The sequence below is a fragment of the Neomonachus schauinslandi genome, chromosome 6 (genome assembly GCF_002201575.2).
Source record: "Neomonachus schauinslandi chromosome 6, ASM220157v2, whole genome shotgun sequence".
NCBI classification, from domain to species: domain Eukaryota; kingdom Metazoa; phylum Chordata; class Mammalia; order Carnivora; family Phocidae; genus Neomonachus; species Neomonachus schauinslandi.
Window position 1 is genome coordinate 31,974,040 of NC_058408.1, and position 16,129 is coordinate 31,990,168.

Genomic DNA, 16,129 nt, shown 5'->3' on the forward strand with positions numbered 1-16,129 from the left:
TACTGGCGCTCATACGAATTGGTAATCATCATAATCACGGCTACCCGGGGCCAGAGAGGACCTGGTAAGCAGTGGTAACTTAAGGAAGTAAAATAGGGGCAGATTCGACAGCTGATTTAAGTTACAGTCATTTGTCATTTCCTGCTTCTCTCTGCACTCACTGTGGCTACAGGAGCCACGTGAGGGGCCATTTGAAGGAGCCTTCCTGTCACTCCTTGTAAACACACACCAGATGTGCTTTTTCCATTGGCTGCCCTCAGCCAGGTTTCACCCAGGGCAGGAAGGAGGATGGCTGTGTCCACTTTGCACCCCTGCCCCAAAGCCTGCCAACAGCTGCCCTGGAAGGACCGTGACCCTCAGCGCCACCCAGAGCTGGGTTTGGATTTAATGGATCCTCACCTTATTTTCCACTCGGAGAGAAATCAGGCATCCATTGGTCATCTTTTATTAATAATTTACTAATTATTATTATTATGCAGATGAATCCTGCACAGTCCAGTCTTTCCCAGGGCAACAGTTTCGGAAACAAAGGAATCAGAATCAGAGAAGTATTGTATATTGCCATATTCCTACGTTTGCCTCCTCGGTGTGAATAATCGTGTCTCTGGAATTGATTGCCGTATAACACACCGCCCTACACCTTGGTGGCTTCAAACAATGATTTATTATTTCTCTTTGTGGATTGATTGGGTTTTTCCTTCGCTGGTCTCACAGGGGTCACTTATGTGAGACCAGCAGGCATGGTGGCTGGAAGTGGGCTCAGCCGGGATGGCTGGCACAGCTGGGCCTCTCCCTCCACGTGGTATTTTCATTCCATCCAAGAGAGGAGGAAAAAACCTGCAAGCCTCTGGCACCCAGCATCATTTCTGTGACATTCTCTTGGTCAAACAGATCACAGGCCAGCCTTGAGTCAAGGGCAGGCAAACTGACTCCACCTCTTGACGGATGGGCTGGTAACGTCACGATGCAAAGGAGCACTAGAGAAATGGCTACTGCCATCTTTGAAACCAAGCGATATTAGAAGCGCAGGGCACACAGGAGATGAGGACGTTAGGCTATAAAGCTATGAGAGTTTAGCTGCCACAGCAGCATCCAGTGACAGCCCACACAAACCTTGGGCACTCTGGGATTTGCAGGTGGCAGGTACAAATTCGCACAACATTCATTCATTATTTGTTCATTTATGCAGAAAATTTTATTCTGTTTTGGGCCTGTTCTAGGTAGGGTCTATTGCAGTGAAAGAAAAGCAGTTTTTGTCTTCATGTAACTTAAATTCTAGTCAGGGGAAATAGCAAAAATGTATAGGATTTGACAAGTTGTGATAATCAGTATGGAAAAAAATACAGCAGAGGTCAGGGAGATGAGGGGGGACGATGGAGAGACGGAGAGAAACCAGACAGGTAAGTATGGGGAAAATCAAGATGAAATGGTGTCTCATTGGGTGGAAAGTATTTGAAGACAGGAGTGACAATTGTTTCAAAGGCTGCTGAGAGGTTAGCTGAGGACTGAGGACTGACCACTGTGTTTGGCAACATGGAGGTCATCAGCAGCCCTGACAGGAGCTATTCCATGGAGGGGGTGCAGAGAAAAGTCAGATTAGTTTGAGTTCAACAGAGAAGGAGGGAAAAGGAAGGAGAGGCAGAGAATATAAAAAAAACTCTTTGGGGGATGTTTTGCTGAAAGGGCTAGGGAGGAAACGGATGGTAACTGAAGTGGGCCACAGGAGAGAATTTTACATCATAGGAACTATGACAGCATGTTTGGTGCTATCGGGATGATCCAGACCAGAGCGAAAACTGATGACATGGAAGAGACAGGGACAATTTCTGCAACGATGTCCTTCAGTAGTTGAGGAAGATGGATTGCTCTACAGCAGATTTTAAAATTCATGTCATTAAATTTTAAAGCATATATCCCAAATATATATAAGCACATATATATATATATATATATATTTTAAACTTTTATTTATATACTATTTTGCTACATATATCTTAAACTTTTATTTAGGGGCACCTGAGTGGCCCAGTCGGTCAAACGTCTGCCTTTGGCTCAGGTCATGGTCCCAGGGTCCTGGGATCGAGCCCCACCTCGGGCTCCCTGCTCAGTGGGGAGCCTGCTTCTCCCTCTCCCTCTGCTCCCCTGCTCCTGCTCTCTCACTCACTCGTGCTTGCTCGCTCTCTCTCTCAAATAAATAAAATCTTAAAAAAAAAGAAAGCAATGACTTTAAACGTAATGTTTGACATGATGTAGTTAAAAGATCTAATTCAGGGGCGCCTGGGTGGCTCAGGTCATGATCTCAGGGTCCTGGGATCGAGCTCCACATCGGGCTCCCTGCTCAGCGGGAAGCCTGCTTCTCCCTCTCCCACTCCCCCTGCTTGTGTTCCCTCTCTCGCTGTGTCTCTCTCTGTCAAATAAATAAAATCTTTAATAAATAAATAAATAAATAAGTAAAAGATCTAATTCATAAGAAGGTTCTTCAAATGTAACTAGAGGCTACTTTTGTCACATGTAATATCACAAAATACAAAAAATACTCAGGAGAATAACCACATTTCCATTTTTATTAGTTGACATTGGGTCACTTTTTAAACATAGATCATCCCCATGGCTTTCTTGAGTCCATGATTAAAGGGCAAAAGTGTGCATCTCATCATAGCTATACAACTAAAACCTTTCACCACATGATAAAAAGAGTGAGAAATGCATTTTGTAGTTTTTGTGTAAAAAAAATGCAGTTGCCAGCTAATGGGCAAACTAAGAAAGGTGTCCCCAAGTTGCCAGGGGTAAAAAGGCTAAGTGATAGGCACTGGAGGCTTTCCCAGAAGACACTGTCCTCTGGGAGATATTTTTGCTAATTATGAGGCTGAAATTACCAGCACAAAAACATTATTCTGTGATTGAATGGCTAATATAGTAAAACGATGATGTCAGGTTGAACCATGAAAGTCTTTAAGGTGGCCAAAGGAATCCGTCCCACGGTTTCAGTGAAACCCCAGTTGTAAATTGGTAAGTCCAGGTAGGTCAGAAAGACGCTCAGTTGTGGTCATCACATTCACAGTGTGCGGATCTCTTTCTCAGGGAGACAGAATGCTCCTAAATCAGCCTCTCCACAGCAGGGGGTGACATCATGCTCCACATTTCCACTCGAGAGCCTTCCTTTTCCTGACGGCTGGGGCTGTAGGTTCCCTGAGTTGCCCTTTTGTGGGTGGCAACCACAGAAGCAACCACCACCAGAAAGAGGATCAACAGCAAGGCGGACGTCACTGAGCCAATGGCGGCGAAAATGTCCGAGATCAAATCGTCTGCCAACTGGAAGGAGTGAAATAATGGGGAGGTGAGTTATAGAGAAAAGGTAAATGTTTAGGACATGGGAACTACCCTGGAATGAAAACCAACCAGAACGCCGATGCCGCTCAGTACTGTAAAAAGACCGAGGTATGAAAGGGAAGCTTTTTTCTTATTCCCAGGTCATGTGAAAATGAGTATAGATGTAACAGCCAAGGTCAAGGGGCAGAAAGTGTGACGTGAAATATCTGCTCGATTTACTCTGCGTCTTCATCTCTGTGACTGGGATCGTTCCTATGACATCAAGGGCAAAAGATACCCCGCACGTATATTTGTAAAATAGTTCTCCGTCTGTACAAACACATTATTTACAGTATCTTCCCTCCCTTGCCAGAAGCTCTGGTTTTGGATTGAAGGAATAGTTGTTTTACAGCCTTTTTTGGTGGGAGGTGGTGGGGGAGAAGAAGCAAATTAAATTAGCTGGGAAAGATCCCAAGACAGAGCAGGGACAGAAACGTGCTGGTCCTGCAGGCCATTTCCATAGTCATTGCTTTGATTTGGATTCCATGTGACAATTGAATTGTTGTAAAAACATAGGAGCTCGATGTCACACCAAACATCTAGAAACAGAAAACTGCACGTAGAGACCTGTCAGGAGGAGTTGGATCCTGCGATCTCAGGGGCATTGCTCCTACACAATGGTTTCTTTAATGTTCCTTCCGCTGGGTTTGCCGAGCACTTTCGAGCATTGGGTAACATGCGTCTGTGATTTAGTTGCAGAGCAATATGAAAGGTAGGAAGCAGTCACTATGTGACTTTTTTAACTGCTTTTCAAAGAAATAGTTCTATCACAGTAAAAGTGGGATTAAACCATTTAGCTTTCTCTGTGACCTAACCCCGCATTACCAAGCCAAGCTACTGATACCTATGGAATTTTATTTGAACATCCTAGGGAATTTTAAATATCTTTACTCTCCTTAGTCTTTGTTGTTGTTGTTGTTGTTCAATGTGCCTTGGTTTAAAGTATCATGCAACTAATATAATATTGTATCTCTTCATAGTGTTGTCCTTGGGTGTCCTCACTACTGCTCAAATGTGCTTCATTGGTTTATTCATTCATTCAACAATATTTATTGAGCTTCATTGAGCTGGGAAATAAACATACAAAGATAAATCAAAGTTGTTGTATGTAAGTGATGAGCCATTGAATTCTACTCCTGAAACCAATATTGCATTGTATGTTAACTAACTAGACTTTAAATAAAATCTGAGAAAAAGAAAAGAAAGAAAAAGGCAAAAAAACAAAACAAAACAAAAAACAACCTAAGAAACAAACCTACACAAAGTTTGGAATCTGGAGCTCAGATTCTGGTGATGAGAGAAGAGGAGGGGACACACACACACATATGCACAAATGATCATAATACATTACAAATATAGATTATGATAGTGTCATAAATGAACTCTATTGGGGTGTAGGTGGAGTCATACTGGAATGAGGCATGTGATTGTTCATTGAAGGATGAGAGGACATACAAATATTTCAAGCAGGAAATTCTATTTGGATGGAACAACTTGAAAAAAAAAAGGCAAGGGAACATAAAAGTCCTTAGAGTTTGGGGCAAGTGTAAGAAATCCAACGTGACTGAAAATATTGTCCAAGAATGTGTGCTTGAATTGGGAAAGGATTTTAAAAGTCGGCAAGAGATAGAACTGTAAAGTAGATTAAATTTACAAGAAATTTAAGTACCACACTGATATTCAGATTTTTGTCCTATAGTCAGTGGTGGTGGGGGGAGGGGCAGAGGGGGGCATTGAAGGAATTTAAGCAGCAGCAGCATCATATGATCTGATCTGTGTTTTATTAATTTGGCTCTGGTTACAGGGTGACAGATGGTGACAGTGAAGGTGGGGAAGAGACTGGAGGTGGAGAAAATAGGAGTTTATTTTATTAGTCACGACAAGCAATGACCTAGGTCTCACTTTACCAATGGAATGAGAATTGAAGGAAAAGAATGGTTGAGGGGGATTTCTGAGGTAGAGTTGCTCCCTCTCAGATTGTGTGAGGCTGGGGAACAGCAGAAGAGAGACAAGATGGCTGATGCTTCCACGTTAGATGGCCGCATGGCTGGGGACAGCCTCCGCTGGGACAGGGGACCTAAGAGGAGAGAACAGGTTTGTGCGGGAAGACAAGTTCATTTTGGGAAAAGCTAGTTTCAGAAAGCATTCAGGTATGCTGTGCTAGTAGACAGACATAATTCCTCTCCGCTCTCCACTTTTCACATTGCTGTAAAAAGACTCTGGGTTGTAATCACTTTTCATCCCTCAGTTATAGGAGCTTAGGAGTTAAATAGAGAATTTGGAATCACAGGAGCCTGTAGTTTTTGAGCAAAATGGTTTACCTCCACTACAGGGGGAGTTCTCCTGCCATACTGTGTGGCCGTCCTTTTGTGAGTCATTACATCTTACATCTGCAAATAGCTGTGGGCTGGTAAAAATGAATAGAGCCATAGACTTGACCTTGAGAGGTCAAAAGTCTGAGAAGGACAGATGGAATCCGACCAGCAAAAACCCTTGGTTTTATCTAGGGACCTTCAGATAATGTACACTCTTATTCCATGTTGGCTTCATCTAAATCTGTCCAATAAATTGTGTCGTCTTCCTTGGGAATAAGGAAACAAAATGAATGCAAAATAACCCAAAGCATGGCCTATGGTAAGTTCTCAACACATAAAAATATGAGTGGCCGTTTCTATGCCATTTCTCATCCTCCCTAAGTCTATTTACTTATAAAAGATAAACTAGCACTCCCTCAGTACCTTGTGGTATATGGCCAAGGGAGCCAACCTAAAAACCTAATATTGCAATTCTGAGCTCCAGATAAAGGTTTTGATGAAACAGTTCGCCTAACTCTATCACATAGAGCATATCATTAAGCTTTGGAATAAAGCTGAATGAGTAGGGTTTTGAAATCGCCTCTTGAGGGCCCTTTGCTTTTGAATTCCCATGGTTGAAAGGCCTTTTTTGCTCTGCTATTCTTCAACTGTGCTTAAAATACACAGCCCCGGAATGGATCTTTTGATAGTTGAAGCTGCTGGGGACTGATGAAGGCCTCCAAGTGCAGGACTGTCCTGAAAACCAGCGTGGACGTCAGGCCACGCCTGCCCAGCTGGCTTGTGCGCTCACACTGACTTCTGAGGAACCTTCTTCTGAAAAGATAGACCCCAAATTAATAACACCTTTCATGTAAGATGATTTTTTAATGACATGCTACAATCTGTATTCAGTTATTATGTTTACATCTTTTTAAAATGTATATTTTACATGTGATTAATTGAAACTGTAATTACTTTGAATTCTGTGTTTGCAGAATAAAATAAATAGGTGTTCCTTTTTTCTTCCCCCCTAAAGAGGATTCATTCTGAAACACTGACTGACTGGTTGTAGCCTACATAAGACCCAAGGCAAGGGTACACTCTGGAATTCTGAGGGGAAACTGTCAAGCCTTATTTTGATTCTTTTCACTTGAGAATATGCTGGAATATGCTGGAAGCATATTCCCCCCCCTTTTTTTTAAATTTATTTATTTTAGAGAGAAAGAGAGAGAGCATGAGGTGGAGAGGCAGAAGGAGAGAAAGAGAATCTCAAGCAGGCTCGAGCTGAGTGCAGAGCCCAATGGGGGGATCTATTCCAGGACCCTGAAATCATGACCTGAGCCAAAACCCAGAGTCAGACACTTAACGAACTGCACCACCCAGGTGCCTCCCCCCCTTTTTAATTCTTTAAAGGGAATTTAATACTGTATTTCTTCTGAAGGGAGACTAGAAACAGTATGCACTTGCTAAACAAACAGAAATGGGTTTAAATGCAGTTTTGCAACTGGTGTAGTCTACAGATAGGTTAAGTTTCCCCACCTGTAAAGTGGGGATAGGAATCACCAGGTCTCAGAATTGGTCCGAGTATTATAGCATTCGGGTATTTAGAGAGCGGCTCACGAGGTGTGGACTCAATCCTCGTCGTGGCTCTAGTTTATCATTACCCAGAGTGACCGCTCCCTGGCTGGTGTCCCTGATCCTGCTCCCAGCCACACACTGGCTGTTGGCAAATGTCAGCATTCAGGGCCGAGCGTGGGGACAGAGGGGGCCTGCATATTATCACCCTGGCCCCAGGATCCACTGGCCCCTCACTAATTGATTGCTGAACAGGTCACCTAATTTTGAAAACACAAAATGAGCTGGCCTGTCTGGAAAGAATAAGAAATGAGACCACTTCTGTCCTCAGCATCAGGATCTGCCTATCACAATATTTAGGGCCGGTGACAGCATTCAGAAGGATGTGAAAACAATACACACATTGGCTGGAGCCTGGGAAAAAGAGAAAACATTCTAGAGTTTCTCGGGAAACTTGATCTCACATTTCCAAGTGAAAATATTGAAGCTTTGCCTTAAAGCAAGGACAGTCAAGGACTGATGTTACAGTTACCACCTGTTAGAATGTCTTTCTCTCGAGCCTGGGTTTTGTAACATCAGCGAAAAGTACGTTTGTGGTTAAACAGTGGTGATGCTTGCGGCTTAAAATTGGCTCCTGGAAAACACTACGTGGAGTGAACTACCTACAATCCTTCCTAGAATTCACTTATACATGTTATGTAAAAATCCTTAGAGGCAGTTTAAGATGGGAAGTTAAAATGTTTGAATGTGAGTTTTTGAAACTAGTTTGTGCTGTTTTGTGTGACATGAGTAGCTAAGTGAGGCCATTATGTACTAATATGAGAAATAGTGAAGAATGGGAAAATTACCTTAAAGATGTGTTTTTAAAAAGCTGGTTATAATATGTCACTCCTAACTATGTATCCAAAGCAAAATGAGGACATGGCTTAAGCTCTTATCCCACAAATTAACAACAACAAAAAAACCCAGAAGAACATTCCGTATTTAAGACCGAGGAGAGCAGTGCTTGTGAATTACTATTTCAACAAGTAGGTCTTCCGTTTGGTGGATGTTAAAAACCTCCCACACAGACTTACGTCCTTGAACTATAGCTTATCAGTGAATAGCTAGAAACAGCCATTTCCATAGTAATACTGAATCCCTGCCAGAACTCTGTTTTTAAAATTAAACTTGCTGCAGCAGCCAATTTCCAACCACAAATACACTGTCCACTTTACAGTTATAAGGGGGGAAAATAGAGTCTGGGAAAGCCAGAAGAGAGGACTTAGAAGTATCCTGGCACAACAAGCAGGTGATTCAGCCAGACACTCCTCTTCCTGAATAAAAGGCTTAGTAAGGTGCACAAAGGGTGGACATCACAGGGTTCCTGCACCTTTCCCTCGGAGTAGGGGGCAAGCGTCAGGGGACAGAGGAGGGACAGGGTGTCTAAACTGCAAGCCGAGAAGCATTTTCTCCTTGGCATTGCTCCACCTCCTCATCCCCTGCTCTGCTTCTCCTAGAAACACTCATGCTCTCCCTGGGGATTCCTGGGGACCAGACGACGGTGAGCTCCAGCTCCCTCCCAGGACTGTGGAAGACTGCACTTAGCGTTTGAAATCCCTCCCTGGAGAAAGGACTCCTACATGAAGTCTTTCTCACTATTTCTCACCATGTAATCACACTCCCTGTGGGCCGTACTGACTGGGGGTTGTCACGACAGTCTGGGGATGGAAAAACCAGGCTGAGCTGAGAGTTCGGCCAACCCCAGCACTGGAAGGTGCTGTCCAGGGAAACTTCCCAAGTGATTTCCGTATCTGGTCTGTTGAAAAGTCTGGAATAGCTACTGTGGAAATTTGGTGTGGATCCATGGGAGATAGAGGAGCAACAAGACCTGGATCTAGCAGAAGGCTACATGTGTGATGTTCTGGTTGAAACCATCAGCCTCTTTTATGCATTAGTCCAAGAACAGCGTGCATCCTCCAATGGACCTTAAGAGAAAGAGCTCGATTATTCTGAGATGTGAAATGCATTGTGACATTGGTCACAAAAGGACACACTTATTCCTACATTCAACAAATAATTATTGATCACGTACTCTGTACCAGTGGAATGCTAGCTAGAAATAGAGAGGTGAGTGAAACTCTGTCTCTGCTGGTTGAGGCCCTGGGTCTGTAATTCTTGTCCTGATGTCTCCAACCTCTTTCTTCCTTAAGATGTCAGATTTTAGGCAGAAGCACAGAGGAAGCTAAAAGTTTGGAGACACTGCTTTTGCATTTTTCTCTCCTTAAGCGGGTGGCGTAAGTGATAGAATCGTTTTCCTAGGAACACAGGCCTTATGAATAAAACTTCTCTCTCTCTGTCTCATACAAGAACTAAATCCCAGCAGCCCACAGTCAAGAGTTTATTATGTTTTTTTGTAAATTTATTGTTCCAAGATAATAGCTACCATTTCTGCCAGCCCAGGGTCAGGGGTTTGCCAGATGTTGTGCACAGAAACTATTTTAATTCTCTTAACAACCCAACTAGGGAGGGACGATCATTTCCTCTCACTCTCTCAAGGAGGCCCTCCCGATCACCCTCTATTTGCAATCAGCTTTATTTCTCTCTAATACACAACACCCCGCGACATCTATGTGGTTCGTGCCCGTCTCCCCACTGGAATGGAAGCTCCATCGAGGTGCAGATGCTTGTCTTCCTTGTTCCCATCTGTCTCCCCAGTGCCTGGAACAAAGTCCGTCCCACAGAGACACTGCAATGACCGCCCTATGACCGAAAGCTAAAGGGCTTGTCCAGCAGCATGCAGTGAGCTCTAGACTTCATCCACACAGGACTTCTCCCTCTTGGGGTTCTTACCAAATGCAGACCCCAGCGCATGTCTGGCGGAGGAACTGAAGTAACCTGTTCTCAGACTCCCGCTGCAGGGTGGGCACCGTCGCTGGGGGGCTGCCGGTCAGCGCTGGTGGGGCAGGTGAGGAACGACAGAGCCCAGGAGCCAGAGGGCCATGAAGACAGTTGATATTATTCCTTTGTGTGCAATTAGCCACAAAGAGTCTGTTTTTACCTTTTTCCCACCCCCTTAGAGCCAGGATGAAATTATCTGGTGGCACAAGCAGGAGCTGCTAGAGATGATTAAAAAAAAAACAACAACCAAGCAGCCGCCCGTTATCCTTTGCTACGTGTGAAACATTCTTTTTGTCTCTGGTAGGTGAACCACTGGACATTATCTCAGCCCATTTTGGTCGCAGTAAAAGTGGGTGGACAATCATACTTCCTTTCCCCTTTTCTCCCGTTTCTTTCTTCATTCCAGAGAACAGTGGCTGTTAACTAAAGACTCCGCATGTCAATGACACAGCATCGTGAGCTGCTAACATCATAGTGTCAGCGTCAGTCCTGATGCGCTTTCCCTCTTCACCACTCCATCAGACCTGCTCAGACCCGAGGCCCCTACCACTCGGCTGTTTCTCTCTTCTGCATTCCCAGTCACAGCCGGGGTTATACACGGATTTTCTTTTACCTGTCCTCTAGCAACTGTGTCTGCCCCTAGAATCTACACCATCCATCCAGCCCTATAAAAAGATAAACAGCAAATAAGCAATTCATAAGTAAACCACCTTGCTTACCTGGCATGGAAGACCATGGGAGCTTACTATATCAAATGTAACCATCCCAAACCTAAATTGCTAAGTTTTAAGTCATTCCTTTATTCATGGCCCCCCATTTCCTTGTGAAGGACATCATCACGTACAGCCCGACTAGCACCCTGCATCCGGGCACAGCCACTCTCTTTACCTGCCCCTTCTCAGGTAGGAATCATCTGCTCTCGTCAATGCCACCTCTCCATGTTGAAACGTGCCATTTATTCAATCCTACTTCGCCTCTTTTTAGAACACCACTGGAAATTTCTCTGCGCTCGGCAAAGCCTCCCCAGGGAAGCCTATGTGTCTCTACTCACAGAGTCTCTTACACAGCAAAGCCAGGGCTCACCATACGTGTGAGGCGAGCTGTATCCGGGTCTACACACCATGTAGTGTGCACTTGAATGTGCTCCTGTCGCTCATTGTGGGTTTGGCCAAATTCTGGCCCTCCCCTTAGGACAGTAAGGAGTGAGTATATATTTACTCTGGAACTTTTCAATAATACAAAGTCCAGTGTTTTGCACAAAGGGGCTGATCAATTGTTACTGACTCCCACACATGTAATGCTCATTGCTCTGTTTCATGCACTATTAAATTCTTTTCAGTCATAAGAAGAGTTCTGTATAATAGCCCAGAAAGGGCGCCTGGGTGACTCAGTTGGTGAAGCGTCTGCCTTCAGCTCAGGTCACGATGTCAAGGTCCTAGAATCGAGTCCCGTATCAGGCTCCCCACTTAGCGTGGAGTCGGCTTCTCCCTCTCCCTCTCCCCTTCCCTCTGCTCATGCTTTCCCCTTCTCTCTCTCTCAAATAAATAAACAAAATCTTTTTTAAAGATAGGCCAGAAAGTTGATTGGTAGTGAAATTCATTTGCTCATTTGTTCATGCGTTCATTCACTCACCCAGTAAATTTTTACTGAATGCCTTCCAAGTTTCAGGCAGCATATTAGGTCCTGGGCATATGGAATTCAAAGGCATCGTCACTGTCTTTTAAAAACTCACTATTTGGTGGTAGTGCCTGGGGGTTGGGATAGCTATATAAACAACCACAGTTCCATGAGAGAGGTGTGATGTTCCAGGTGAGTGCAAAGAAAAGAAAAGGAGAAAGAAGGTGGACTTCATGACGCCCTTGAAGTTTCTCAAAGGAAGTCACTGGAAGAATGAGGCAGAGAAAGGTGTTGGAGGCAGAGGGCAGCACCAGGATCCAGTGGCAGGAAGAACAAGAAGCATGGCTGGGGTGCTGGCACATTTCCTGCTGGCCTGAGAAGTTTCAGGGAGGACTGTGTGCTTATGGAGAGCCACAAATGCAGAAGTAGAATGAGGAATAGCAGCACATTTGTCAGCAAAGTGTTTGCCCAGCCTGGGCATGGAACCCACCTCAATACCATTCCAGGATGGTTTTTGTTTCTCCCCGCTCAGTGAAGTGGAGGGGGCAAGAATCACAGGAGCAATTTCATGTATATTCTCTGCTGGGTCTCCCCTAGTGCGAATGACCTGTGCCCTTTATTACAAATGTATCCGCTTCAAATGTTTGCTTCTCTTTCTATTTATATGCCAAGAGACCTTCACCAACCTGGGGCTTGCAGGGCAGAAAAGGGTTTCAATTTCTTTATACCCCATCTCCGCCATCATGCATGGTTTTTAGAAGGTGACTGATACATATGTCAATTGATTTTTATACATAATTTCAAAAGCAAGAGAATATTTAGCAAATGAGTCAAAGGCAGAGGGACTTTGAGATTAAAAGATACTAAAAAGACATGATAACTAGCAACTGAATGCAATTGATTGTATCCTGCATTGACAGCAAAATCTATAAATGACTTTATTGAGACAATTGGAGAAATCTGACTGTGGGGTGATGACAAATTTCTTGAATGTGATACCAGTATTACGGCTGTAGAAGGAGGTCTTTTTCTTTGGAGATACTTGCTGAAATAGTGATAAAATGTTAAAATGTCTGCAACCTACTTTCTAAATAGGCAGCAAAAAAATGTGTGTGTATATACACAGAGGTAAACAACAGTAGCAAAATGTTAAAAAAGTTGTCGAAGCTGGGGGAAGGGTATATATGTGTTCATTATACTATTTTTTTCTGATTTTCTTTAGGTTCCCATTTCTTCCCCCCTCAAAAAAAACTTGGAACAATAATATTTTTAAGGTAATGTTTATAATGCAAATAATTCCTCCAAATGCCAAATTTGTAGACCTTGCTTTTCCACTACCTTCCTCTGCTGTTCCAGATCTTGCTGATTTCTCTCTTCTCTATATGTTTATTGCCCAGTAAATTTGTTCCCACTGCTGGTCTTATCTCCTCTACTAGACACTAAGATATTCATGGCTTACATCATATGTTAGCTTCCTCATCGATCTGGCCCTAACCCTGTCTTCCAGCACCTAGCACAGTGCCGGGCACACAGCCGGCCTGCACGGACCTTCCCGTGATCCACGGGCATCTTCATTCTTGACCTAAAAGCTGCACTTTGGCTCTTTTCTCTATCAGATTTCTTTCTTCTTTCCAACTCTCTTCAGTTGGTCCAAAAGCTGCTATTAATTCCTTCTCACATTATGCAGGAAAAAGAGTTGCCGGATCCCTGACATCCTTAGGGCTTATCACATATCCTTTTGGCAAAGGTAATCTAGTCTGTGTCATTGTATTTATTGCCCCCAAATCAAAACCAGTTGCCAAAGTAATGAAGGTCTATTGGTTTGTGTTGACTTAATCCATGTCAGAGGAGCTTTAGGAGCATATAAGGATAATTTGACCAGCAAAAGGAAAGCCATAAAAATGATCAAAAAGCCAATAGATATGCTGAGAACACCAAGCTTATTTTACTGAGGATTTATGGCCAACTTATCAGAAAATTATTTGGTCCAAGTCTACATTTGAGTAAATCCCTCAGTAATTCAGAGATTCCAGCCTCTGGAAGAAAATCGCCTCCTATAATGAGATGCCCCCGTCACCCCTGCCTTGCAGCACACGGAGTTCAATTTTCAACAGTTGTGAGACCGCAGTAAATCCAGCTTTGGAATAACCAGTCCCGCTTATGCTTCAGACCTGCGTTGAATTACCAGAGCATGAAGGGCCACCGGCCCCATCCCTCCTGACATACCTGTAGAAGTGTTTATGAGTCGAACAGAACCGAAACATCCGACATCCCCCAGATGGGCAGCAGGGCCACCTCTGGATGTGTCCCAGCCGAAGGGGATGCCAAGTCACCAGGCTCCACCACACGGTCAGCTGTGCCCGGGGCCCGACTCTGGAGGTTGTATTTTGTTGACCAAACTCAAATTGGCTTCCCCTCGTGGAGGTGATAAAGTGTGGCGTCAAGTCACCCATGTAAAATATATTACTTTTACTCAGGCAGCTTGTCATTGAAGTCCTTGTTTATATAATCTATTGTATCATTTACTCTATTCTTATTTTAAAAAGCAAACATAGAAATAAAAACCCTTTCTTCCAGCGTTTCATTGATGAATGTCTCTACCCTGCACCTTCTCTTAAATAATCTCCTAAGTAGCCATTTCGATTGTCATTGTCTGTTTACATCAAATTATTGGACTTTCAGTTTCAAAGTCTGCCTAGTGCAAGATGAAAGACACATAGCATGCTTTAATGGGGGTCCTTTAACTGCACAGCCTTCTCTGTCCAAAATAGTTGGAGACATGGTATGTCTAAAAAGAGATGGATACTGTGAAACTGAGACTGGTCAGATCCCAAGTGAACATTACTAAAATTTATGAGTTTGTAAGCAACTTAAAACACCAAGGTATCTTACAGCCATCAAAGATAGGAAACTTCACATTATGAAGATTTATATTAAAATAGTATTTAGACATAATAAAAAAATAAAATAAAATAGTATTTAGTTTTAGAAATAAAGAATTCTTTCAGAAGTCAGGCTTTCAAATTCCAAATAAGCCATTTGGTAAAAGTCTGTAGGTTTTTAAATTGGCAAGATTAAAACACACACACACACACACACACACACAGGAAAACCTTATGTTTGACTTTGTTAACAGTCCACCTAAATGCCCAAGAACACAAATGGAGAAAAGGATATGTTTATATTAGTAATGAGGAATGTAAAGCAATCTTTTTTGGGGAGACAAAAATAAAGTCTAACAGCATTTTCCGATTAGTTTAAAAATATAGCCAAACTAAAATTACCCCAACTCTAGGTATAAATTCACCACAGAACTTAATACATTATTATAAAATTAGATCAGACAATGTAGCCGAGATGGTTATTTTGTACCTTTGGGTCTCTAAGTCTAAGTATATACATTAATTATAATATTAAAAATGTCTGCATTATCTTTTGAAATAATAGTTTAGGAGATCCTTGCCGGAAAAGACAGGACTTAGACGTGCCAAGTATTCTGTTCCTTTCCTACAAAAGGCTCAAAGGAAAAATCACATGAAGACTCCTCTTCTCCTTCTGCCATGGACTAATTTTTAGTGATTTTTTTTATAGTATTTTAGTAAAATAGAAGGTCAGATTCTCTGTTTCCTACCCAGTTTGTAGATCAATTTAAGAAAAAATGAAATAACCCAGCTAAAGTATTTGATTATATTTTACTTCTATAATTTACTATTAATATTCTCAAAATGTAAGGAGATTTTTTTTCAGGATAATCTTTGTTGATTATTGCATTTTTTCATATCCTGTGTCATATTGACATTGGAATGATATACATTTTTTTTTTCTGAATTCTGAAGTGACTGCCAGAAGAATATTCTTCTTGTTAATTTAAAAAACCTGAATCAAAAGGAAATTTTTGTTTTCTAAACTCTCCAAGAGACTTGGAACTGAGAATTCAAATTACAAATGAAGCTTCTTCAATGTCGTGATGCAGTACATCTCTTTCCTCTTTTTCCCACACCCCAGAATAGCACTCCTCTCCCTGCTTTAAAAAAAATATTTCCCTTGGGTCTGTAACTTTTCTATTCAATCACCATTTAGATTACTTGTCCTCAGGGATAGGACTGTGTTAAGAGCCTCAGGAAGAAAACCGTGATTAGTCACAAGGCTTGAAAGACCCTCCCCAATTCTGTTTACAAGGACGGATGCCAATCCTCCAAACGTGCTCAGTACTCATGTTCTTTTCAGGGTCATCCTGCTTGCACAGCACAGATTAAACACACAGCCTCAGTATTTTCAGTGTTGTGAGGGAGATGCATTTACATTCCACTGACAGCACTGGGTGTAAAAGGAAGCCATCTGCTGCGTTTTAACAACACAAGGAGTAGCTACAAGTTTGGGAAGAGAAAAGGAGT

At 42.7% G+C, this 16,129-nt stretch overlaps 1 protein-coding gene across 3 annotated transcripts in view; it reads right to left on the reverse strand.

Moving 5' to 3' along the window:
- Positions 1 to 3,096: 3,096 nt before the first annotated feature.
- Positions 3,097 to 16,129, reverse strand: part of CRB1 (crumbs cell polarity complex component 1) — a 150,881-nt gene continuing 137,848 nt past the window's right edge. For all 3 annotated transcript variants that reach the window (XM_021682496.1, XM_021682497.1, XM_021682495.1), the window contains one exon: positions 3,097 to 3,312. In XM_021682496.1, the coding sequence (XP_021538171.1) occupies positions 3,097 to 3,312 (216 nt within the window). The remainder of the gene's footprint in view (positions 3,313 to 16,129) is intronic.